The 26,109-nt window shown below is 44.9% G+C and overlaps 1 protein-coding gene across 3 annotated transcripts in view; it reads left to right on the top strand.

Annotated features, from left to right (window-relative positions):
• MATN2 (matrilin 2) overlaps positions 1 to 26,109 on the top strand; it is a 108,367-nt gene that overhangs the window by 26,769 nt on the left and 55,489 nt on the right. For all 3 annotated transcript variants that reach the window (XM_012722987.1, XM_012722988.1, XM_004679705.2), the window contains exons 3-4: positions 9,294 to 9,863; positions 17,555 to 17,677. In XM_012722987.1, the coding sequence (XP_012578441.1) occupies positions 9,294 to 9,863; positions 17,555 to 17,677 (693 nt within the window). The remainder of the gene's footprint in view (positions 1 to 9,293; positions 9,864 to 17,554; positions 17,678 to 26,109) is intronic.

Below are 26,109 nucleotides of genomic sequence, written 5' to 3'. Positions count from 1 at the left end.
AGTTTATCCAGATGCTTCATCTCTTGTGGCTTATTATCGGGTTTTTGAGCTTGTAGGCAGGACATTAGATTTATGCTAGTCAGATTTCATTTTGATAGTTTTGACTCATTAGCCCAGTCAGCAGAAATTCTTTTTAGTCCTGACAATTATTAGAATTATTTTTCCTCTCAGCATTTTATGTAGTAGTATAGGGAGAACCATGCGTGCCCTCAGAATTTGGAGAATGATTTGCTAAGGAGTTAGATATGTATTAGATTGCAAGTCTAAAGGCTAAGAAGTCCCAGGTGTCTCCCTACTGCAGCTTAAATGAAGCTTTCAGGGTATTCCCTGGTGGTTCTTTAGGCAGATGTGCACAGACCGTGACTGATGCTAAGAAAGCCTTCACTCATCAGCTCAATGTCTGCGGAGAGCAAATGCAGCCCTTGTGTGCGGACTGACTAATAAGGGAACTGGAGAAACAAGAATTGATCGTTATATCTGTTCAGCCCCGGCCAAGGGCAGTGGTGCCCTAGCACATCCCCTAAAACACAGGGGAGTAGCAGGTTAAGTTGCAGTGGGGGGCAAAAAAACTAAAGATAGTTCAAACTGCCTCTGCAATATCCAGGAACTCCCCTGTAAACCCAGAGAGCTTGTCATAGTGTCTCCTGGGGACAGGACCACAGGAGGCTGCCCTGGGGCCACTTCTCTGTGGCCGAAGTACCATGTTACATGTAGTTTTCTTTTGTCGGTCTGTCTCTCTGCCTAGCTTACTTTGACAATCCATTCAGTTCACTTCACATAAACCAAATTTATTCATGGGTTGTAATTTCCCTGAATTTTTGATGTGCTACTTTCTATTCTTATAATGACAGGTATGTACCTGTTTACTGCAGGATAGACTATTTCTATTTCCTTAGCTTTGAACTCATGTCCATTTAGCAGCCTCCCTCATGAACATGAAGTCCACGTGCTAACCGTTGACATGGTCAACCTTGTGTACTTTCGTCCTCTTGCTTTCTATTGAAAAGTAATATAGAAGTATTAATCAGGCAATGTCTCAGAAATGAGTAGCGAATGTACCTTTGTTCATTTTCTTAGATGTAGATGAAAGTGAATATCTCAGCCTTTGTGGTAGAGCTCCAGATTCCACAGTCAGGTTGGCAAAATGATCTCATTTCGTCTGTAGGTGCCTGCAGTGCAGTGCTGAAAGAATCTGGAGACTGAGTCCAGGCTGAGAAGGAAAGAGGCCAGAATCCATGAATAATGCTAAGCCTGCATAGAGCCTAGGAACTCATACCAGGAGATGGGCTCCTCAGTATCCCTCCCGCAGCCTCCCCTCTCTTCCACTCTATTTGTGTTTTAGTCACTTACTTCATTGTATCTTGTATTTGTCTGGATGCCTGGGCCAGTTAGTTCCTACCAACTCATGCCCTGAGGGGCTTGTGCAATGAAGCCAATTTGCCAAACAGGTACTCCCTAAACATGTGTTGAATTACTGGCTCTACCCCTCTTCTACACACTTGGAAGCTGCCTTCTTCCTCACTAACCCTTTGCCTCACTGAAATCCAACTATTTCTTTTGGTCTTTCTGATCTAACCCATCTAGAAATAAAAAATAATTGTACTTTTTTTTTGCTGCCTAAACTCCCACTGGCTGTATGTCCTCGCTCACTCATGTGCTCTCTCTTTCTCTCATCAAACAATAGCTTTCATTTTTCTCTCCCATCTCCTTTTGATCTTCTGGGTGAGTTAATTTTTTTTTATCTATGCCCCTTTATGACATTTAAATCACATCTCATGGTGGTTTTAATCATGCTTAGGGAATTAAATTAAAAAACAACCCTCTGGCTAATCCCAGTTATAAGAACAGTTTTGGCTTTTTAGCTCTTGGCTCTCTGCCACTTTCTCCAACATTCCAGGTGTCATAATTCTTGCTGATTTCAATATCCATATGAATGTTGCTTCATAGTTTGGCCCCCCTTTTCAGCCGTGTTCTTGTCCTCAGCCCTGTACCCCTCTTGTCATTCTTTGGCTCCAGGACTCACAGAGATTGCAGTCCCTCAGAATTTTCTCACCTCTTCCAGCTCCAACAGTTCTATCACCTTAGATGGACTTTCAATCTGTTGTTCCTGCTCCCCCTTTTCTTCTGTCCTCACCCCCTCTTTTCCTCTCTTTCTGCCCCCAGTATGATTCTACAGCAGTTGTCACAGCTCCTCTGCAGATGACCTTTGTTGTGCTCCCAATTCATCATTCTCTCCTGGCTAAATGGTGGACCTGGTTAAATCAATACACTTTCTTCCACTCCTCACCCTCCCACCCCTGTGACTGTGCAAATGAATGTAACTGGAACAAAACACAGCACGGTATTCCTGGTATCAATTCCATTTCACCATCACCACACTCAAATTGGCCTTTCATGCTGCTCAGAAATCATAGTCTAGTAGCTTAATACATTCAGTTGTGCCCTGTCCTAGACATTTACATTTTTTCACTTATATCATGAAAAATTTCACAGTCTTTTTTTTAAATGCCCACACACCATGTGCTGGTAACAATTTGGCTGGGAATTTTTATGAAGCATAACGTTTTCTAAACTCCGACCCTCCCCGACCCCCCCACCCTTCCAGCCCCCTGCCCAGCCTAGCCATTCTATTATCTGTTGTCTAGCCCATAGCCCTCCTATTCCTCAAAGAGGATAGACCTCAGCTTTCCATCACTTCTGTCCTGTTAGTCTTCACGGGCCTCACCCCCATGGACTCTTAATGAGCACTGTCAACTGATTGAGAGTGTGAGTGACTAACAGTCTGATTTACTGGGATGCTTCTATTCAGGGCAGTAAGCATCTGTTTTCATCGTTTTATTATTAAAATACAAATAGGTATTTAGTGAGGGAGAAGCAGTTGGCAGGAGGCAGGCAAATTTGGGCCACAACTTTCAGGCCCAGATTCCAGGCAAGGAAAGAACTGACCTCATTGAGCCAGCGTGGACCTGATGCACCTTGAGCATGCTGGAAACAGTGAGTCTAGAAGGACAAAACCCTTTCTGAGACAGCTTAGTGGTTAGGAAAGTGGGTTATGGAGCCAGACAAGATGAGTTCAGATCCCAGCTCCTCTACTCCTGAAGTATGAGACCCTGAGCAAGTGATCTAGCCTTACTAGACTTACTGTCCACATCTGTAAAATGGGAGTAGAGAGTGCAGGCACTTACTTCTTAAAGTGGGTGTGAAGAATAAATAAACCCACACATGCAAGGAACTCAGAACAAGGCTTGGTAACATTCTAAGTGCTCAATATGTAGTAACTATATATTATTTTATTCTCTTTTGAGTCTCAAAGAGACCTGTAAGTCATTTTTATCTCCATCTTAAAGAAAAAAGACTGGGGATCAAAGAAAAAAAGACTGGGGATCAAAGAGATTGAGTAGAGGTGCAGAATCTTATACACAAAAGTGCTGAGTTGGACTTCTACTGAATTCATAGGACTTTGCTGCTGTTTACTGAGCATTTAGGAGCGCCTTTCACTCATGGGAGGCAGCTATTTTACCCATGTCTTCGAGACTCACATCCTTTCCTTCTTGAAGTGGACCCTGGCCTCAGCAATGGCACCGAGTATTTACTGTACAACTTACATGGTCATGTTTGAACTTAGCTGAGCAAGCGAGCCAGAGCAAGTTTGCCACTCTGAGGCCAGGAAATAGTTCTGAGGTTGTGACCTGTGATCACACTGGAGCAGGAGCTTTGCTTTAGGTTATCTTGGCTTAGGTTCACCTTCTCCACAAGGTAAGAGAGACTCATTTGCCCAAAGCGTGGGCTTTGGAATTTAGGTGACAGTCCTGGAAGTGCTGTTGACAAAGCCCAGACCTCCGCTTCAGTTCAAAGAATGGCATTTTATGATGTGCCCACAAACTCTTTTCCAGTTTCTATTGAAAGTCCTATTGTGGTGCAGCGGGTTAAAGCGCAGCACTGCGAAGCTGGCCACAGCCGTTTTGGTGAGAGTTTGATCCCCTCCCCAAAGGTGAGCCACATGACACAGCAGACCTCTCTTGTGTGCTCCCCTTGACAACTATACTTTGTGAATCTGCCTGTTGTGCTCCCCACTCTGTCTCTGGTGAATCCTTTGACCCCCTGCACTTCTGGCCTGTCCCCTAGTTCTATGCATAAATAAATAAATCTAAAAAAAAAAGTAAGTGCAACCTGTTTAAGAAAAAAAAAAAAGAAAGTCCTATTGTGAAGGGTCAGAAGGAAGATCATTGTGTGACCTTTCCTGAAGCAAAGGAACTAGGAATGCTGCTATCTCAACCAATGGGTGAGAGGAAGACAGAGAAAAGAGTTCTTTTTTTCTGGAAACCTCTCCCGAAGTGGAGAAGCAGTATGTCTTTATACAACAAATAGTTTTAATGCCCCCAGGTACATGCAAAGCTCATGCTGTGATGCCAGCTGCATTGAGAACTTTATTTAGTTATGCATACAGAACTGGGGTATAGGCTGGAGGTGTGGGTGGTGAGAAGTCTTACCAGAGATAGAGCGGGGAGCAGAACAGGAGGATTGTCTGAAATACACTGCTGAGGGGAGCAGCAGGCAGGACAGAAGAGGTCTACTGTGCCATGTGGGTCACCTCCCTGAATGGGGATCAAACTCGTGCTGCAGTGGTTATGGATAGCTTCAGAGTGCTGAGCTTTAACATATTGTGCCACCAGGGAGGGCCCTGCATTGAGAATTTTTCAAGTCTCATTATGAGACAGTGGAAGGTGGCTTATGGGATGCTTCCATGAGGGCAGGAAGCATCCGAAAGTGATCTAATGAGCCATGAGGTCACACAGAGATAGTCACTCTGAGCCTCCATTCCCCTCTGCAAAAGTGAGTGACTTCCATTCTATTTAAATTCCACCAGCTCTACCATTTATTATTTTTGAGACCATGAGCCAAACATTCAAAAGTGGCTATGCCCTCTCATCAATGATAGAGATTTGTGTACTAGAATCTGACTCATTGTAGGACCCAGACTTACTCTAGAACTATTAATATTTAATTTTGTGCCTTCCATCCATTCCTTGACTCAAGCCCTTCCAATTGAAGCTTTGCTCCACCATCCAGAATTCTATTTACTCTCACAAATGTTGACTGCAGGACTCCAAAGATGAATGAGACTGAGTTTTTACTTTGGGGAAATCAAAGTTCTTCAGAGATATCTCATGTAAACTAGTAGTCCTCAGAGTGTGTACTAAACCCAGAAACTTGCCAGAAATGCAGGTTGTCAGATGCCACTCTAGAATATGTGCATAAGCTGGGGGTGTGATCCACTGATGTTAGTTTTTAATAAATCCTCCAGGGAGTTGGGGGCGACACTCTTATTGAGAGCCACAGAATTGGCCTTTTCTTTCTTTTTTTTAAGATTTATTTATTGGTGCATACAGAACTGGGGTACAGGCCAGAGGCGGTGAGAGGCTTCACCAGAGACAGAGTGGGGAGCAGAACAGGCAGATCGATGAAGTGCACCACTAGGGGACCAGCGGGCGGGTCAGGAGAGGTCTGCCACGCCATGTGGTCACCTCCGGGGCAGGCGGGAATCAAACTCGTGTGGAAGCGGCTTTAGATTCTCAGTGCTGTGCTTTAGCCCGCTGAGCCACCAGGGAGGGCCCAGAACTGGCCTTTTCTGAAAAAAGCTCAGAGACTGTGACTCTGACCCTCAGGAGACCTGAGGAGACTTGGTGAAGAAAACTCAGGGACTGCTTTTCAACTCACAACCACCCCAGGACCCCCTTGGAAATCTCCAACATTTCAAACCTTTGTGGTATTTTTTTTTTTTTAGATTTATTTATTTGTACATACAGATCTGGGGTACAGGCCAGAGGCTCAGGGGCGTTGAGAGGCTTCACCAGAGACAGAGTGGGGAGCAGAACAGGCAGATCGACGAAGTACACTGCTGAGGGGAGCAGCGGGCGGGTCAGGAGAGGTCTGCCACACCATATGGTCACCTCCGGGGCAGGCGGGAATCGAACTCATGCGGAAGCGGCTTTAGATTCTCAGTGCTGTGCTTTAACCTGCTGCGCCACCAGGGAGGGCCCCTTTGTGGTATTTTTATAAATATTCAGGCATTACAGCTACAATTTGTTTTGATGGCAGCTCACAATTCCCCATAGAGTTCCAGAATTTCTTTTAAATGGAATGTGATGTTGGTAGGGTGTTGCCTAAGGTCACCTAAGAATCCCTATCTCGGGAGCATACCCTGCTTACAAAGGCCACCAGAGGAGAGCGTTCTCAGGGGGCCCATCTGCTGTCCTCCCAGCAGCCTTGCATTTAATGCTTCCTCTGTGCAGGCTCTGAGCCTCATTCCTATTCTCTTCAGCCTGTGGAGGTCATTGGATCACATTCTCCTTGTGATGAGTTCAGACATAAGGGAGGGCCGGTGTGCTCCTGCAGAGGGGCCAATCTTGGGCTTCGCTTCTGTGGTTATCCCTGGTTCTGGTGGATGTGGCCTCCTCTGCTCTGACACACTTTGCTCCACCACAAATGCCTTCATTAAAATGAGAAAAAGGTCTACTGTGTCAGTGCCTCTCGGAGCTCGGGGCAGCTGGACCGCCTCACTGGGCAGGTCCCTGCCTGTACAGACATCAGCAGCCTGCGCCTACCCAGGTGGACCCCATACAAGTGAGGGCTGAGGAGGCATAGTGGATGCTGTGGGCTGAGAACCTGCAGAGACACTCCCTGACGGACAGTGGTTTCAGTAAAAGATATAGATTTCATGGATTCTGCCCCCACTCCAGATACTGGAACTACTAATCCCATCAATACCAAGGAGAAGCATGCTGGGATGAGAGGGTGGAGCTGAGCAACCAGTTTGGGATAAAACTGGACATGTGAGCTTAGGGGCTTGCTTGGCCTGGTGGTTCATGGCTGGTCATTTTGGCTCTCCATCAGTTTTCAGCGTGCGATTGGAGTCCAAGTCAGTAGAACTGGTAGGACATTCTGGTTAACTTGTATTTCTTTTTTTTTCTCTGGGTTGTTCCTTTACCTTTCTCCTGGTAAATAAACCCATTATTGAACTTCTTTGTGTCCACAGTATGATTGACTCTTAAGCATGCTGGTGAGGACTCACAGATAGGCAACCCAATTCACATTGGGGTGCCCTGTAACAGTTTGGCTTGCGATTTTTTGACTTTAGAAGCAGTATGACTGCAGTTCACCTTCAGCAGGGATCATATTTTACATTTAGAATTTTGACCTTTACCTGGGCTAGAGATCTGTGGTGTAATTCTCCCTCATGAGAAGCCATCATGAGGCTAAACAACTGATCCTCCACAGTATATGGGTCGCCAGCATTTTTTTGGATATTATATTAAATGCAATTTTGACTTGACATATTTCCAAATAAGGATGTGTTTGTTGGGACATAACCCCCATCATAACTCTGACACATGTTAGAGGTTCCCATGTGCTGAGCCCCATTCTTTACTCACATAATCGCCTTAAAATCTCCAGGCTCCCGGTGAGGTGGATGTCAGTGTTGTCTCCATATACTTTTCCCTTTTCTGAATTATAAGACATTTTCAAACTGAGTGCCTCCATTTTCTCATCTATTCAATGGGTATGAAACACTGACCTCTTAAGAATTTATTCTGGGGCAGCAGGTTAAAGCACAGCACTACGAAGCGAAAGCCACTTCAGCATGAGTTTGATCCCCACCCCAGAGGTGACCCACATGGCACCACAGACCTCTCCTGACCTGCACGCTGCTCCCTCAGCAGTGTACTTCATCAGTCAGCCTGTTCTGCTCCCCACTCTGGTGAATCCTCTTACTGCCCCTGTACCTCTGGCCTGTACCCCAGTTCTGTATGCATAAATGAATAAATCTTTAAAAAAAAAGTTTATTCTGAGAGTCAAATGAGATCATAATAAGGCAAATGTTCTGGAAAAGGATTTTAAAACACCCTACAAGTGTCAAAGTTTACATTGATCTTACCCCTGGCTCCTCAAAGGCAGATTCTGGGGCCTCTGATTTAAGAAGCTCACCATAAATTCATACAGCAACTAGTGTTACAAGTGGCTGAGGCAAAAGATTGGTTTCCTGCCAGAATACTGGTATCTGGGGGGTGGGGGTGGGGTGATTCCTCCTTTCCTAAAATCCTTAGAAGTGTGAGGCTGTGAAGGGTGTGGCGTGTATGTGGGCACTGGGAGCCAGTCATGCCTGGCATGCTGACCTGAACAGGCTGACATCATGGGCCTTTCCCACTTCTCACTTTGATGACTGGACTCACTATTTCATTTTTGGCTTTAGATCTCTTTCTTCCAGTTGTGGTAAATGGAATTTAGGGCAAGCATTTGGGATCCCTTTGCTAATCCTTGTTAAGTTCAGATTTAGCGACAATGTCCAAGAAAAAGAAGGAGTTGGGATATGGGTGGGGAGGAGGAAGGTTGGAGGAAGGAGCTCAGAACATCTGAGGAACCATCACAGGAATACTCACCTTCCTCCCTCAGAAGCGGGAGGCTTCTCATACATCCCTTGTCAACTTTCCTATCCCATAGGGAAGTTACTTAATAAAAAGTTGATCAAATTTGTATTGGTTTGCAAGGTGGATGATCCAGACCATTGTTCCACTAAATAGACTGAGAGATAGGCTCAGGGGACAGTAGTGGAAATGGGGGAGGGACTGACCAAGCGACATTGCAACAAGGACATAGTTGAGTTGGAAAAGGCGAGTGTGAAGTCTCCCTTATCACCACACCACTGTCCTTAGGCACCCAAGCCAGAAGGCTGCATATGAAGTTTGAGTCCATAGATGATGCATCTGCTTTCTTGTGAGAGGATCATCTGGCCATCACCTGTAGCATCATATACACAGTTCGAATTTGAAGGCCATTTAGAACCAGTTTTCGGCTACCCCTCCGACTTAATTCCATCTGCAACTCCTAGCAGTATCTTCATTGCAGGCTCTGTTATCCAACACATTCATGTCATCTTGGGCTCTAGCTCATGTGTTCCTTTCCATGTCTTTTTTCTCTCCTCCTAAACTCTATGGATCTGTAAGGCCAGTTCATGGCCCACCTCCTTGACCCCGACCCCTTGATGTCCCTGTTCTCTGAACATCCAGTGTCTGCACTACACAGTTCCATACTAGTTATTCCCTTATTGTCCCGTTGGTTATGTCTCCCCTGGTAGTCTGTAAGCTTCTTGGTATTATTCCCTATGCTAAGCTGCTTCCATATTCCTTGCAGTATCCTGCTAGAACCCCACCTGGTTCTAGTATTTCCAACAACAGCCAACCTGCACTGAGTCGTGAACACTCTTCTAATGAGCTTGCCCTCCCCTCTTTCCACAGAGAGCTCCTGTGAGAATAAGCGTGCAGACCTGGTCTTCATCATTGACAGCTCCCGCAGCGTCAACACCCACGACTATGCGAAGGTCAAGGAGTTCATTGTGAACATCTTACAGTTCTTGGACATTGGCCCTGATGTCACCCGAGTGGGTCTGCTGCAATATGGCAGCACCATCAAGAATGAGTTCTCCCTCAAAACCTTCAAGAGGAAGTCCGAGGTGGAGCGTGCTGTCAAGAGGATGAGGCATCTGTCCACAGGCACCATGACAGGACTGGCCATCCAGTATGCCCTGAACATTGCATTCTCAGAAGCAGAAGGGGCCCGACCACTGAGGGAGAATGTGCCTCGGGTCATAATGATCGTGACGGATGGGAGACCCCAGGACTCGGTCGCCAAGGTGGCTGCAAAGGCGCGGGACACAGGCATCCTGATCTTCGCCATCGGCGTGGGCCAGGTGGACCTCAACACCCTGAAGGCCATTGGGAGTGAGCCCCATGAAGACCATGTCTTCCTGGTGGCCAACTTCAGTCAGATTGAGTCATTGACTTCGGTGTTCCAGAACAAGTTGTGCAGTAAGTTCTGCTCCTATGTGGCTGTTTGGGGAGACCATTAGTATTCATTCGTTCATTTTCTAGTGTTCTAGTGCTAAACTTATCTTTCCCCAGCTACTATGCTAGAAAGGGGTGTTCAGCATAGTCAAAGATAGACAAAAAATTCCCTTGGGGTTTATGCTAGCCAAGGAGAAAGACACCGAGCATGTAATAACAGGCAAATAAGTAGATCCTGTTTTAACAGTTTAGTGGAGGAAGAATTCGGGACATGGAGCAACGTATAATCCAAGTACCTCCCTTAGGCCAGGATGCTCAGGGAGATTTCCCTGGGAAAGGCACACTTAACCCAAATTGTAGAATGAGGAAGAATAGATAGGTGGAGCTTTTCTCTAGCACTCTGAACTTCCCTAGCATTTGCTAGGTTGGAATTCATGAGTTGGAAGAGAGATAGGAATGAAAGGAAAAAATACTAACACTTTCTTCTTGCAGTGAGTGGAATACCAAGGCATTTTTGCCTGTGGTCATGCTAGTAGACTTTTTTCTCAAACGGCAAAGAGGCTGAGTGACAGGGAGGACCAAAATATGGTCCTGGTACTTTCCCACCTGTTAAGGTGGCAGATCCCCCACACTCCTGCACAGAGATACCTCCTTCAACCGGTAAGTTGTATTCTTCTACTTTGAGGGTCTTCTTCCTTTTCTTGCTTGCTAACACTACTCCTCACCAGGCTTTTCTCTCCCTTCCTTGCCAAACTCCTCTCCGTTACCTCAACCGGAGCTCTTGCCTCAGCTTTTCCTGGCAGATCAACTTGTTCTCTCCCTGGCCTCCTGCCTCTCCTACAGTCTTCTTAGCCTTTCCCTGGGTGGAAGGCGGGGACCCGGGGGGTCCCAAATGAGCTCTAGTCTAGACCCTAGAAACTGGACGTGCCTTGCCCACCCCCAGGTGGTCCCTCTCTTCTCCAGCCCTGATGCCTCTTTGATGGGAACACAAAAAAATTTATCTACTTCTAAATGAGAAGTATTTCCCTGGAGTATGAGTGACAAATGAGCTTAATAACCAGCCCCATCTCCTGGATCAGGAACCTTCCTCTCTGGGAGCTTGGGAAATAGTTCTCAAAATGCAATAAACCCTAGACTTTCTCTATGTTCCCCACCAAAATCCTGGGGAGGAAGAAGAATATTATGCTTTTGATGTGTCTTTGAGAAAAGATCCTCCTCAGGGAAGTAACCTTGAAAAGCAGAAACCCTATTGTTTCTTGAGTCTAAAATTAAAAGATTTACTTAAGAAATAAGTGCCACAAAGGAAAAAGAAAGTTTTTCTCTACAATTTATTTGGAAAGTGTTCAGAAGTGCCATTTTCCCTGGCGCCGCAAAAGGACTGTGTTACTGTGGTGTGCCATGGCCTAAGTCACTGGGGAAAGTTCTACAGGGCTGAACACATTTTTAAAGTTTATGACTTTAAATGACTTCTGCAGAATTTATGTTCCCCTTTTTGTGGAAATACTAAACCAGAAGTTGGTTCCATAAGAGTGTATTCTCTTGTCTTGAAAAATGTTAATGGAGAGGTTCTTTTATATGTGCTCTGGATTTATCAGCAAATAGTAAGGTGATATGATAAGATAGAAAATGTGGCCTTAGCTGAAGAACCTTCTCTGTGGGCTAGATGTCCAGTCAACAAAATTAAAAGGTAGTTTGGATTTCCCCCACTTCCACCATCTTTATTGTAATATAAGGCCACGTCTGATTTTCCTGTTCCTTGGTTGTTTTGTTTAGATGGGGCTGAGCACTGAAGGCCCAACCCACCCTTCAGGATACATAGCTGCTCCAGCATGGCACTGCGGTGTCCTGATGAGCAGCCTCATCGCCATCTTGAAAGGTTGAGGAGACCCCAGGGCCTCTTTACCAGCTACCAAGTAAAGACAGCAGTAGCTAACATTCACAAAGCACTTTCTCTTAAGGTATCAGAAAATGCTGGGGAAGTATCACACTGCCTTCTTCCCTCTTTACAGGTTAGTGAGTTGGTTAAGCCAATTCCCCAAGAGCACTCGGGCAAGGGTGGGTTCTGCTTCCAAAGGTTTCCCTTATTTCTCACTTTGCATGTTCAGAGTTGTAAATTCTTCTCTGAAGCTAAGTCGTTTTCTGATAGCAGCCTCCATGACCCAACCACACTAGGTAAACCAGCTGTGTGGTTGGTGTCTATGGGGTAACACTCTGAGGAAGCTTTTGTATGGTTGGGAGGAGCAGACTCCCGTCTCAGCCATACCACCTGCCAGGTGTATGAAGCTGGAGCTTTTGCCTGCAGTAGATATGTTAGAACGCAGTGTATGTGTTCATGTGCATGGCACGTGAGTACACACACACACAGTGTGCACTGTGTTGTGCTTAATTACGAGGACCAGCAAGCTAGGCTGATGGTCTTGCCTTTGATCTGTACTCAGACGGTCAGATCAAAGTGATAAAGTTGCAGGTGGTGGCATTGAGGTTTTGAAAGTCTCATCTGTTCCTTAAACATTTATTGAGCCACACTTCAATAATAACAGCTAACCTTGCCCTGGGCTAAGTATTTTCCACATATCATTTCATTTAATACTTACAACAATCCAATGAGGCACATACTATATTATTCCTGTTTTACAGAACACAGAAGCTGAGCCTTAGAAAGGAAAAGCCAACTTCAAGTAGCAGAGTTAGAGATCAACCTGCAGCTTCTCTGGCTCCAAAGAACTTATCCTCCCAGTGGCAGTTCTGAGGTTAAGAACTCCCAGTTCTGAGGTTTCCAGGCTGATAGGAAGATACTCTCATCTCAGAGGAACAGGATGTTTTTATTCAGTCTTGCTCTTCAGAGGCCTTGGGAAGACCTGGGAGTTCTAGAGTCACAGAATGTCTGGGTCTGCCAAGAGGTTCCAGGAGTTAATAACATAACCACAAGAGGGTTCATAATGGAATCACAAATATTTATTGATATAACATGTACATTTGCTGTTTTGAGCGATGATCCTATGCTAACTCACAATGCACACAATAAGCCAACAAGCCTATGAAGTAGATGCCTTTATAACTCCTATTTTGGGGGAGAAGAACTTGAGACCCAGAGAGGTTAAATAACTTGTCCAAGGTGCAAAATCACACAGCTCTTTAAGTGGTACAGCACAATATAGTAATGCATACCCAGACATTCTGGCTCAGAACCTACGTCTTAATCACCATGCACTACATAGACTTGATATATGAGTAAGTGTTTCCTGGCTAGAGACATATAGGGAGAGGGGTTGCAGCAAACCAGGAAAGAGATGATAGTCTCAGTTGTTTTTATCTATTAAAAAAAAAAATACCAATCCAGATTCTTTCAGTTAATCTCATGATCTGCAACGAAAATCGGTAGTTTGAAAAACACTGATGAGAAAGTGCGCATGGAGCACGTACGGACAAGATTTCAGAGGGAGAAGCATTGGGGGGTGTCTGCTTTTGGTAGAATTGCAAAGAGCAACTGCAGTCTCAGATCTGAGACAGTGTCTCCCCAATCCTCAGCTCCCCCCCCACCCCTCACCCCCGGTGTGATCAATACAGAAACCTTTATCCTGCAATTAGGAAGAGATTAGACTCCGCAGCCAGGCGGCCCTTGAGTGGTAGTCTGGCCATACCACACACTGCTTATGTGGCGGTGAATTTGGGCACAGTGGAGGCTTAATACTCATGGGCAGTGACAGCCACAGTAAGGGGGGACCCCTGAGGTTTCATTCTCAGGATACTCCCAAGACCACCAGAGAAACTTGAATGTCAGGTGTCCTATGAATTGACATCTTCTTACAAGATAACCAAAACCCCCATGTCCTGAGGGCCCCCAACCAGAGTGAAAACACTGAATTTAGGGGCTGAGAAAGTCATGCTGTGTGCATGCCTGCTGGTGACTCACTGAAACTTGGGCAGCCTGCCCTTTTTAAAAATATTTATTTATTATGCATACAAGAACTGAGGTGCAGGTCAGAGGTGCAGGGGATGAGAGGAATCATCAGAGACATAGTAGAGAGCAGAACAGGCGGATCTCCTGAAATACACTGCTGAGGGGGACACCCAATACACTTCCCTCAGCAGTGTATTTAAGGAGAGGTCTGCTGTGCCATGTGGGTCAGCTCCCTGGCTGGGGATTGAACTCTGGCCAGGCTACAGTGGCTGGTGATAGCTTCATAGCGCTGAGACTTTCACCTCTGTGCCACCAGAGACACCCCCAGGTTGCTTTTAATTAACCTCTGTGCTGCTTTATCAGTGGAGCCTGGAGCCTGTTTGTCCCTCCCTAGTAGTTCTCCCCACTAAGGCCTGGCAAATTTTTTTTTTAAAGATTTATTTATTTTGGGCCCTCCCTGGTGGCGCAGCAGGTTAAAGCACAGCACTAAGAAGCTTAAGCCACTTCCGCATGAGTTTGATCCTTGGCTGCCCCCGGAGGTGACCACATGGCGTGGCAGACCTCTCCTGACCCGCCCGCTGCTCCCCTCAGCAGTGTACTTCGTCGATCTGCCTGTTCTGCTCCCCACTCTGTCCCTGGTGAATCCTCTCACCCTCCACATCTCTGGCCTGTACCCCAGTTCTGTATGCATAAATAAATCTTTAAAAAAAAGATTTATTTATTTATGCATACAGAACTGGGGTACAGGCCAGAGGTGCAGGGGCAGTGAGAGGATTCACCAGAGGCAGTGGGGAGCAGAAAAGCCCCTGAACAGCCCTGATGAAATATACTGCTGAGGGGAGCAGTGAGCGGGTCAGGAGAGGTCTGCTGTGCCATGTGGGTCACTTCCTGGGTGGGGATCGAACTCATGCTGAAGTGGCTTTAGCTTCTTAGTGCTGCGCTTTAACCCTCTCTGCCACCAGGGTGGGTTCAGGCCTGGCAAATTTTAAGGATTGTTTCCCTTAGCTATATCTTCATCAGTAAGCCTGGAGAAAAGCTGCACTTACCCTTTGAGATGCTTGTTAAGTGGGAGTCCTATAGGTGTTGACGTTGTACCTAGTAATTGTTCCTTTCAAGACTCCTAGTCAGTCCCACCATGCTCATCATTTCTACTCTTTCATCCATTCACAGAAAGCAATTATGAGATGAAAAGATTCCAACCTAGCAATGATTAGGGAGCTACTTAGTGATTTCTGCCCCCAAATACAAAGCGTTGACCTATGTTCAACCCAAAAGTCTTTCTGATAAAGGAGAGCACTGGCAGGCAGTGGAGGAGGCAGGACCCTCTCATCCCCCTTCCTTCACTTCACAAAGATTGACACCCAGAAGAACAAGGCACTTGTTCTGGCACTCACCTATAGAATAAATTCTCATTCTTTCTTGGTAAAAGCATTTGGGATTCCTTTGGTTGAAAGCAACAGAAAGTCAACTTGAACTAGGGCTAGCAAGGGGAGAGTGTATGTTACTACATGTGGGAGTAAGGCGAAGAGTGATGAGTGACAGCCCTGTTTTCTCTCCATCTTCCCTCTCTGCTTCCCACTCCTCAGTACATTGGGAGAGAACATAACCCTGTTCTCCACCACCCAGTGGTACTTACCTTCAATTTAACCCCACTTTTCCCCAGTGCTAGTTTTCTGAATGCCAAAAAGGGACTCTGATTGTCAAGCCCTACATGCCCAAGGACAGCCAGGAAGAAGGACTTCCTCCCACCAACGTAGCAACCCCCCATGTTACCATGTAGACTGGATTTGGAATAAGAAAGAAAGCCAGTTTCTAGAAAAGGAAGATGCTACCCAAACAAATAAATGTGACTGGGCTAGGGTCCCTAGATATTGGCAAATATGTTCTTTGAAGAAGGCACAGAGTCACTGTGAACACTGAATTAGCAAATACAGGCTCTCACAGCTCCTGGAGGAAATACAGAGTTAGGGTTCTGCCAGCTGCTGGTTACATTTTTGTCAACCGATCAATACATAATCTTGTTTTATGTTTGGTTTTGCTTAAAGACATCTCATAATATATATTGTTAATTCATTGAACTACAATCCATTCAGTCAGCAGCAGGGTCTGAGTGCAATGTACCCGACACATATCTTTCTCATAAGGCTGTCTCAGCCTTTTTGCACTTAGGAACACTAGACTTTACTTCACTCCAGCAAACACCAGCTTTGCAGCACCATGGCCATTTTAAACAACATTCCCTGCAAAAATGTGGCACTAAACAAACCTGTTTAAAGAGTCAAAACAGACTAGTTTGAGTCTGAGAGCTGGAATGGGAAAGCGGAGTGTAGTCTTGTCAGCCTCAGCTGTAGGCATAGGCTCTGGGGACCCACTTTCCTTCCTCTGAACATGCCCACAAATGACGAGAAAAGCAATGTCTTGACTTTAGGGTCATAAATAACGTTTAGTGAATAGGTGAATTTTCAATATACAATCTATTAATAATAGAAATCAATTTTACATGTCTTTTTATTTTAATGTCTCTGAAACTGGAGTACATCTTAGATTCCATTAAATAGAGTAAACATCTCAATATACATAGAATCTGTGATTAATGTTTGAGTGAAAAACCTGGGCCCTGCCCTAAGCATTTTGCCATTGTCCTCATTTTAACCTTTACAATGCTATTTTGAATCCTGATTTTAACAAAGAGGCAAAAACTTACTCTACTAAAGTAAAAATGACCAACTGGATTTACTTTCTAGTTTCCTAATGTTATTTGTATTTTAATAGGAGCTAAAACATAATCATAAACTCACAACACTCACTCTAAATTGTATTATTATGAAGTTAAAAATGTTTTACTCCCTTAGTTGATTTATTGATCACTATGTTTCTTTCTTGGAAGTAGAGACTTATACTTCATCTACACCATCAAATTCATCAATAACTGAATTTTGCTAAGCACTGATTAATGGGATTGTACTTAGCTTTTGAAATTCTCTTTTATTTTAGCTTCCTAAAAATATGTTTCTACATATAGACATCTTTTTTGTTTACGAGAACACTTGGATAACTTATGCTCTGTTTATGCTGCTGCTTGTTAATTTTAAAGTATGCTTGAATTGCATTAAAATGAGTGAAGTCACAAATTAAAATTGAAAAAAAGTAAGAATTTTTATGAGTTCTAGACAGAACTTATGCAAGAATTGATGATTCTGAATCCAACATACCTCAGAGACGAAATGCAGAAGTATTTAAATTGTGACAAGATTGTGGAAACATGGAATATATGAATGCAATTTTTTACTCCAAATTTTTAGTAAACACTTTTTCATATTAAAAAGTTTACGTTACTCTTGGGATTTATGATCCTGAGAAACTGGTTTCTTTACTATGTCCTTACTTTATGAATATCTTTTTCTCCAACCCCAATGCTGCCTACTGAAAATCCACGCACTGGCCAAAACCCCCTCTGGGGTCAGCAAACTTTCTTTCCCTGCTGCTCACTACTTGTGTATTATTAATTGAACCACGAATTTTCTGGTTTTATAGGTCATATTGAAGCAGTTTTTAGTTGGGTATCAGCTAAAAACAGGTCTGCCAACAACTCTTCCCCTTGGCCTTCCACGGCCCATCACCTGTATATTGCTGGTGCCATCTGTGTAGACTCGCCTGTGTGACCAGACGCTGGAAATCCTCCTGGAGGATACAGCGTATTGCTTTTTGGGTCCAGCTCTGCCCCACACAGTATGTTCTGAATTAATATTTGCAGGGTGAATGACTTTAGAGAAAGAATCGTCATTGCCTTAACTTTCTGTCCCTTCTCTTTCAGCGGTCCACATGTGCAGCGTCTCGGCGCATAACTGTGCCCACTTCTGCATCAATACCCCTGGCTCCTACATCTGCAGGTGCAAACAAGGGTACATCCTCAACCCCGATCAGAAGACATGCAGAAGTAAGATTGCTTTGCTGATGTATCTGTACTGACTTCTTCTGTGCTTTCTTTCTTTTACCTGGGCTCATTTTATTCATATGTGACTCCTCACCCTGCCAAGCCACCATCTCCCAAAGGACAGATGGTTGTTTTTGTCATCTATGTATTTTGTGCTGACCCCAGCCCACCCTCACTCTGCCATCACAGTGCACAGGCCATAGCCAGGCCACACAGGAGGTTATCAGGAAGAGTTTATAAGATTGTTGGAGATACTCTCAAGAGCTGGTGTCCTCTGTTTCCAAGTTGTTCCTGAGGAGGAACCGCTAAAGAAACTTCTTATCCACTCTCTCTATGAACTGTATCCTGAGGGGATGTTCTGTACTTTATTACCTTTAGAGACGGATGGATTTAGGATGAGTTATTAGCATTGTCTGTGAATGATTCTGCAAGTGTTGTTAGAGAGGTGTTCAGGGATGGAGTTACTTCCATGAGGACAGTTTATAGGTCTCCTAAATAAAAATGTAAAAACTGACTTAAAGGGTTAATAGGACTCACATTGTCTTATTTTTTGGCCACATCTCAAACTAGATAATATACCAATATTTGACCCAACACTAGGTAATACCCCTCTTAAAGGAGACATTTACCAAACGCTTAGTGTCTCTCTCTCTCTCTCTCTCTCTCTCTCGCTCTCTCTCTCTCTCTCTCTCTCTCTCTCTCACACACACACACACACACACACACACACACACGTAGGCTGTACGTAAAATATTATATTAGCCAACAGACAGCCAGGGTACCAAAGCAAGACAAGAAGACTGGCCCACTGGAGACTGGAGGCAAATAAAACTCAGCTAATCAGATGCGTGGTTCATGCAATGTGCAATTGTTATTATACGGCCTGGTGAGCAATTAAGCAGTAATGGGAAGCAGTTTGCACAAATGGTTATAATTAGTTTTGCATTTATAGAGCCAAACCACAATTTTTTTTCTCCTCTCACTTTTCAGCTTCAGGGTTGAGAGGGGTTCAGTAGAGGCCTCCTGCCCCCAAGAATTGGCAACATCTGCTTGACTTTTCCAGTTCTGTGACCTGTAGAAGCCAAAATCCTCTGGACTCTGAGTCCCAGGGGGCTCTGTGTTCTTTGGGTGCAGTTCAGACCCCAGGGTCCCAGGTTGTTGGTTGCAAACTAAATCATCTCAGTCTTCTGCTTAAGCCTCTGACCTTTTTTTAGTTTCCACAGCAAAAATTCCTCATGCCAAATACTCATGGGTTTAATAGAACTTACTGGAAAACTCAGAGTGGTGGGGGGATCAGGAAAGGTCACCTACATTCTGCTCAGCAAACAACATAAGCACCTCTCCTAGGCATTGCCCATCTTCTGCAGGAGCTCTCCCTCCCCAAGGGGCTTCTCACAGAGTGCTCGGCCGCCCACCACCTTGCTAACTCCTTTGCCCTTCCATTCTTAGGAGCACAGGAAATTCCTCTCCCTGTCTCATGGTTCTTGTGTCCTCTGGGACAGGGCATCTGCATTCAATGTGGGCAGGCTTAGTCAAGCCAGAGGACTTTCGAGACAGAAAATGAAAAATAAAATATCCTCTCCCTGATGTTGTGAAGTGAGCCTTCCTCACACACAGGGGTTCATGGTCTACCCCAGCTTGTGCCTACCTGAAAGCCCCAACTTTCTGAAGCCTGGTCTAGTCTTGGCTTGTTCCTGTCTGGGGTGCCCACCTGTGTTTTAGACAGGCGTGATCAGGTGGCAGGGCACAAAGGCCCAGGTAGCAGAAGGACTTGAACCCAGGGCAGTGGTTCTGAAGCTTCACATCAGAAGTCAAACAGATGTTGAGTAACAGAGAATCACAAGAACACAAATTTTTGCTTTCAAAATCTTGTAATTTGTGTTCAACACAAATTAGAATCTTTACTTGTAGTAACCCCAAACTATGGATAGAAACAACCCAAAATTCCATCAACAGGTGAGTAGATAATCAACTGTGATACATACATGCAATGTAATAATACTAGACAGTAAAAGAATGACCTCTTGGCACAGGTAACAGTGTGGGGAGTCACGAAATAACTATGTTGAGTGAAAGAAACAAGGCAGAGAAGGAGACATACTGTGTGATCTCACTTATAGAAACGAATTTTTGTAACCGATTAGCAGTTCATTGGGACGAGGGGGAGAGGAGGAAGAGGGATTTCCAAGGGTCATGAGGAAATCTGTGGGGTTTGGGGGTGATGGATGTGTTTATTACCTTGATTATGATGATAATATGTCAAATTTATCAAGTTTTATACCTTAGATATGCAGATTATTGTATGTCATTTATAACACAGGAAATGTGATAATATAAACCTTTAAGAACAAAGTGGGAAGATTAAGTGGCACTGAGACAAGCTATGAGAAGAGTCGTTAGAACAACCAGGGAGGAGGGGGTTTCTGTGCCAGCATAGAGGAGAAGAACAAAGCAGCCTTCCTCTTCGATCTGAGCTTTAAGCTTTGGGACAGCCCACAATCAGAGCTTGGAGTACATGGGGGAGAGAAGCAAGCTGGGTGCAAAATTAGAACACTAACTACAGCATATTGCCTGTTCTGGAATATTTGTTTGGGGCATTATGGGGGATGAGAAAAGGAATGTAAGCTGGAAGAAATTAAGGAGGGATTTGCTTCCAAGCTGAGTTTCAACATGGTCCTCGGTGAGTCGAGAACTAAACACAGGGTATCAGAGTCAAAAATAATGTTTTATTAAACAGAGTCTGGCAGGAATATGTGTAGGAGATTATAGTTTAGTGGAATGCGGTGGCAGAGATTCCATCCATCCACTAATAAATAAATTAATTTTTTTTAAGATTTATTTATTTGTGCATACAGAATTGGGGTACAGGCCAGAGGCTCAGGGGCGGCGAGAGGCTTCACCAGAGACAGAGTGGGGGGCAGAACAGGCAGATTGATGAAGTACACTGCTGAGGGGAGCAGCGGGCAGGTCAGGAGAGGTCTGCCACACCATGTGGTCACCTCCGGGGCAGGCGGGAATCGAACTCATGCTGAAGTGGCTTTAGCTTCTTAGTGCTGTGCTTCAACCCGCTGCACCACCAGGGAGGGTCCAAATTAGTTAATTAATTTTACTTATTCAGTTAATACTTATTGATTCCCTTCCATGGACCAGGCACTCTCACAGAGTGGTGGGGGAAAAATGAGTTTCTCTGATATATATGAGGCCCAAGAAACACTCAGATCTTAACTTCCCTCAGACTCTGCACACTTGGAGCAAAATAAGAAAGATGCCATTGCTTTGCAATTCTAATCAGTTCCATCAATTCAGTGCATGTGTTTCTCATACCCGCAGAATTAATTAGGAGACCACAGCAATAACTCCAGCACCCAAGAGGAGTTTATGACCTAAATGGAGGTGGGGGTTGGAGGAGAGTATTAATTAGATTGACAAATAATTTCAGAGAAGAAAACCTGGTTTTGACTAAGAACTAGTGAATCCAGGAAAGAGCCCACACACATGGTTAGGAGCAGCTGGAGAAGGAGGGTGAGAGATCAAGGAAAATGCCTGTGCTGGGTGACTGGGTGGGGTAATCCACCCTGAAAATGGATAAAATCTTGGAGGGAGGAAGGAACATGAAAAGCAAAAGTCACGATCTGAGCTTTAAGCTTTGGGACAGCCCACAATCAGAGCTAGGAATACGTGGGGGAGAGAAGCAAGCTGGGTGCAAAATTAGAGTCAGAAAGGGGTGATGGATGATTAAATTCCACCCTGTTCCCTCTTAATCCTGGTAGCTGAGAACTTGAAGATCCTTATGAGCAGTTTGCTCACCTTCTGTCTATGCCAGGGCATAGGGTGATTTAAAAAAAGGGAATCTGGAGTAAGTAAGCCTCATGGGAGAACTGAGCTGACTGAATGTGAGTGGAGAAATGCCATTTGTGAAAGAATTACATGTCAGGGGAATGAGGCTGAGTCTCCTACAGTTGCTTCTCTGTTTTTATGTTTTCACAAGCACTTAGACTTGTGGTTATCAAAGTGTGGTCCCCCAGACAGCAGCCTCAGCTTCGCAGGGAAGGTTGTTAGTGGTGCAGTTCCCAGGGCCCAGCCTGTTCTACAGAATCAGGGATTGGGGGTGGAGCCCAGGAATGTGTGATTAACCGGCCCTCCTGGGATTGTGATGTAAGCTCGAATTTGAAAACTGCCAGCCTGGGCTTTTTAAACCAACCTCTCCCTGGGAGATTTCACTCAGTAGAGCACTTTTATTAAGAACATGACTGTGTGCAGCCATTATTTGGATGCAAAATTCCCTCTAAGAGCAGGGCATTGTTCATTACCTTCATTGATTATTTTGATCAACCTGATTCCATCTGATTTACAAGTTTTAGGTTTTTATTTGAGGGATACATCCCCCTTCTTTCCTCTTCCCAAAAGAAAACAAAACTCTTAAATAGGAGAATTGCGTGAAGGAGAATTAAACTGTTGGGAGGGAAAGATACAGCTGGAGTTTGCCTGAAAGGACAGGTTTATTTTTCTCAGGGACATTGGGTTTGTTGTGTTTCTCTCAGCATTGAAGCTCAAGGCTGATGACTCACATTTACTGTAAAAAGTCTTTAAATCCAAACTGCAGCTATCAAAATAAGATTAGTGCTTTCAGATGCCATGAAAGAAAGCTATGGCCTCCAAATGCAGGCTTGAATTTTGCCTGTTTCTGCTGCCTAAACTTGGAGGGAGACTTCAGGTTGCAGCAGGCAGAAACTCCTTTGCTTCCCAGGTGAGCCAAACACCCCTGATAAAACTTTTCTCTCATGCTGTGATGGATAAATTCTGAGCTCTGGATCTCAGGCTAACTGACAGCAAAAGCTAAGGATTAAAAACAAACAAACAAACAAACAAACAAAAAAACTGGATCATAAAGTGGATTTAAAAAACTGGATTTAAAGTGCGCATGTCCTCAACTCGAAAGGAGAGATCAGGAGTCTCTGGTGTCAATAGCTTGCGGTGTGGCTTGTCTAAAATCCTGGAATTTCAGCAAAAACCCTTTGATTTTGCCCAGAATGATGTCAACTACAATCTTTGTCCCATGCTCCTCATCCAGTAGAACCAGATGAAAGTTTTTTAAGCTTTCCCAGTCGAGGCACTGTGCCAGGGTTTCGAGGTCACAAGCTTAGGAAAGCAGTTCAATCTGGGGTGTGTGAGAGTCCAGGGGGACATAGGGTGGATCTGAGTACAGCACTGGGACTCTTAGTAATCAAATCCTCACTGATTTATTTCATTTGGGAGGACAGATTTAACTTCCCTCCTAAAACCCTCCAGGAACTAAGAAAAGCAAGCAGATCTTGCTGTCAGCCATGTGCTAAACCTTGCCCTCTGGCAAGGCATTTCTAGAGTTTTGTGAGATCTTTTATTCTAAATGCAAAATTGCCTACTTTGCTCTATCTGATCAATTCAACACAGAATTCACAAAGCAATACCTACGCTGAGAGGAGCCACCCCTTCCTTGCCATGTGCAATCCCCTCTTCTCGAAGCCCCAGTCTCCCTTTGACATAAATCCAGTTTGTCCCATTTATTTAAGAATTTATGGCCGTGTAAATGCTTCATACATATGTTATTGAAGTTGGTCTTTTTTCTTTTTTTTTTTAAGATTTATTTATGGGGCCCTCCCTGGTGGCGCAGCGGGTTAAAGCACAGCACTGAGAAGTTAAAGCCACTTCAGCATGAGCTCAATCCCCACCCTGAAGGTGACCCACATGGCACAGCAGACCTCTCCTGACCCGCCCGCTGCTCCCCTCAGCAGTGTACTTCATCAGTCTGCCTGTTCTGCTCCCCACTCTGTCTCTGGTGAATCCTCTCATCACCCCTGCATCTCTGGTTGTACCCCAGTTCTGTATGCATAAATAAATCTTTTAAAAGATATTAAAGGATTCACCAGAGATAGAGTAGGGAGCAGAACAGGAAGACTGACTGAAATACACTGCTGAGCTGAACAGCAGGCGGGTCAGGAGAGGCCTGCTGTGCCATGTGGGTCAGCTCCCTGGCCAGGGATGGAACTCACGCTGAAGTGGCTACAGCTAGCTCTGCAGTGCTGCGTTGTGCCACCAAGAAAGACCCAGTATTTTTCCTTTACTAATCTATCTCATGTTTGTTTTGGGGAAGCCTCAGAAGAACCCAGAGGAATATGGGAATGTCCTCCTGACAATAGTGGTCACCAATTTCTGCCATGTAAATATTGCCCCATGATGGATTTCAAGCTACCCACTTGGCCTCTACCCACTTGGGTGTAGAGTGGGTAGGACTTGGGGAGAGAGATGCTGGGGCTGTCATGTGAGTCCGTGGGAGCCAATATCAGTACACCCCTGGCTCCCCATTCGAATATCAGCTCCAAGGGGCAGGGGTTGGTGGGTTATTTTCCTCCTGTTGTATTAACCCTGGTTTTGACAAATTAATGAGTAGGTGCACTAATCCAGTCATTCAAACCAATTTTCTTGCTATATGACCACATGCCAGACACCATGGCTACCCTTACATAGCAGGGGAAATGGGCATGAAATAATCAGTTGCAAATGAAAGGTGAAATTGCTGTTGTGGTAAGGCACTGGAGCACTAATGGTTAGTAATCAGAGAAAAGCCCTCTGAAGAATTTAGCCTGGAGACTGGCAAACATGAGAAGCCCCTTCTGTGTGAAATGCATGTTGTCCCATAGGTCCCCTGAGGAACACAGATTCTCCCTGTCCCTCTCAGAGCACCCAGCCTAGGGAGGGGAGGTGGCAGAAACTCAGACAGCTCTAGTATGTGTAACATGGACATGGGGGGTCACTTGTTAATTCAACAAACGCATAATGAGCGATGTGCTGGGTACTGGGGATGCAGCCATCAGCAAGTCAGTGCTTCCTTAGCTCTGAGGGCAGCTCTGGTGTCTGCAGCTAGGGTTGGTTGAATGTCACTGTACTCTAAGTCCTCTCTGGTGTGGGAATACCTCTTGCTGGAGATGAAGAAAGGCACATACTCAGGGCAAGTTCTCTTCTGATGGTATTCCTCTTCCCAGGGCCCTATTTCAGACAGAAGAGAGTATGCTTGACCTCGAGGAATGTCCATGCTATATGACACTGTCATTCAGCACATGAACACTTTTGGAGGGCCAGCTACATGTGCTGGAACATTTTGTCAGGCTCTGACGAATCAAAATGGAGTTAGACCAGCTCCATGACAACAGGGCAGATGTATGACCAGACACGTGATCAGGTCCTGCCAAACCTTGGGATAAACACATGTGTTCTCATGTACAAGTGGAGCACTGCAGGTAATGCTAGATGCACTCAGTTGCAAGGGGATTGTAAGCTCCATCAACCTGGCAAAGGCAACCCAGAAGAGGTGACACTTGACTGAACTCCTGAGCCATCAGCAGCGTGTCACCTGGTAGAGAAGGTGGAGGGTAAAAGGAACTCTGAGTCCAGTGAGTCTCCCCCTGCCATGCCCCACAGTTTTATCACCCTTGAGTGAAGTCCTCCAGACTGTGAGAAAAAAAAAGTGCTGTTTTTCAAAAGCATAAGGAACCATCCCAAAACATCTGTATTTGTTTCCAATGGAAGTGGTCACTGCCAGAAAAACAGCAAAGTTGTTTTGTCAAAACCCAGCCTGTATTTATTCCTTTGTCCTTGTTTAATTAAATTAAACCCTCAATAGCTTCCCTTGGGACAGTCCAGATCACCAGTGGCCATAAATCTTCAGTGTTCCAAAAACAGTATGAAAAGGCAGTAATACACACATGAAGCCAAAGGGCCAGCTTGTGTGTGCGACCATTCTTGTTCTTCAGGAGTGAGAGCCAGAATCCTGTTCCTACCACCCTTTGCACCCTCCTGTAGTATCTGGAATTCTGTCAGCCACTCAGAGAAGGCACTGAGGATAGCAATAGTTCTGAGATTTGTTTCAAAGAGGAAAGGCCCTGTGGTCTCAGTTAATAAAGGGGAATGGACTTCTCAGTATGGGCACCTTCCCTAGGAAGGGTGCTAGGCACTTTTATCTTGTAGTGCCAGTGATTCTCAATAGGCAGCACAATGGAACTACTGGCAGAGTTTTAACAAATACTGCTGCCCACTTCCCACCCTCAGCCACACTGAAGGATGGGTAGGGGGCAGGCACCAGGATTTTTAAAAGGCCCCCAGACGGTGCTAATAGGAAGCCAAGGTGTCATTCTGTCGTAGACCAGACCTTGCAGTTATTCACGGAATGTCCTGTGGGTGCCCCAGCTGTTCTGCAAGGAATAAGCATTTTATGACCTTTTAACCTGTAGGGAAGAGTCTTTTGGAAAAATGGTTATTGCTTGGAGGTCCTGGTTCATTGTTTTCAAAATGCCTCTTTCAAAAGGTTTCTTTTATAACATGTTCTTTTTTTCATGGTCATGAACTTTCTTGGTATGATTTGTTTGAAAGCAGATAATTATACATCACAGAATAAAAATTAC

Source organism: Condylura cristata, unplaced genomic scaffold, assembly GCF_000260355.1.
Source record: "Condylura cristata isolate star-nosed mole 26May11 unplaced genomic scaffold, ConCri1.0 scaffold00009, whole genome shotgun sequence".
Taxonomy (NCBI): Eukaryota; Metazoa; Chordata; class Mammalia; order Eulipotyphla; family Talpidae; genus Condylura; species Condylura cristata.
Note: the sequence above shows the minus strand (reverse complement) of the source record. Positions and strands in the feature narration are given on the sequence as shown.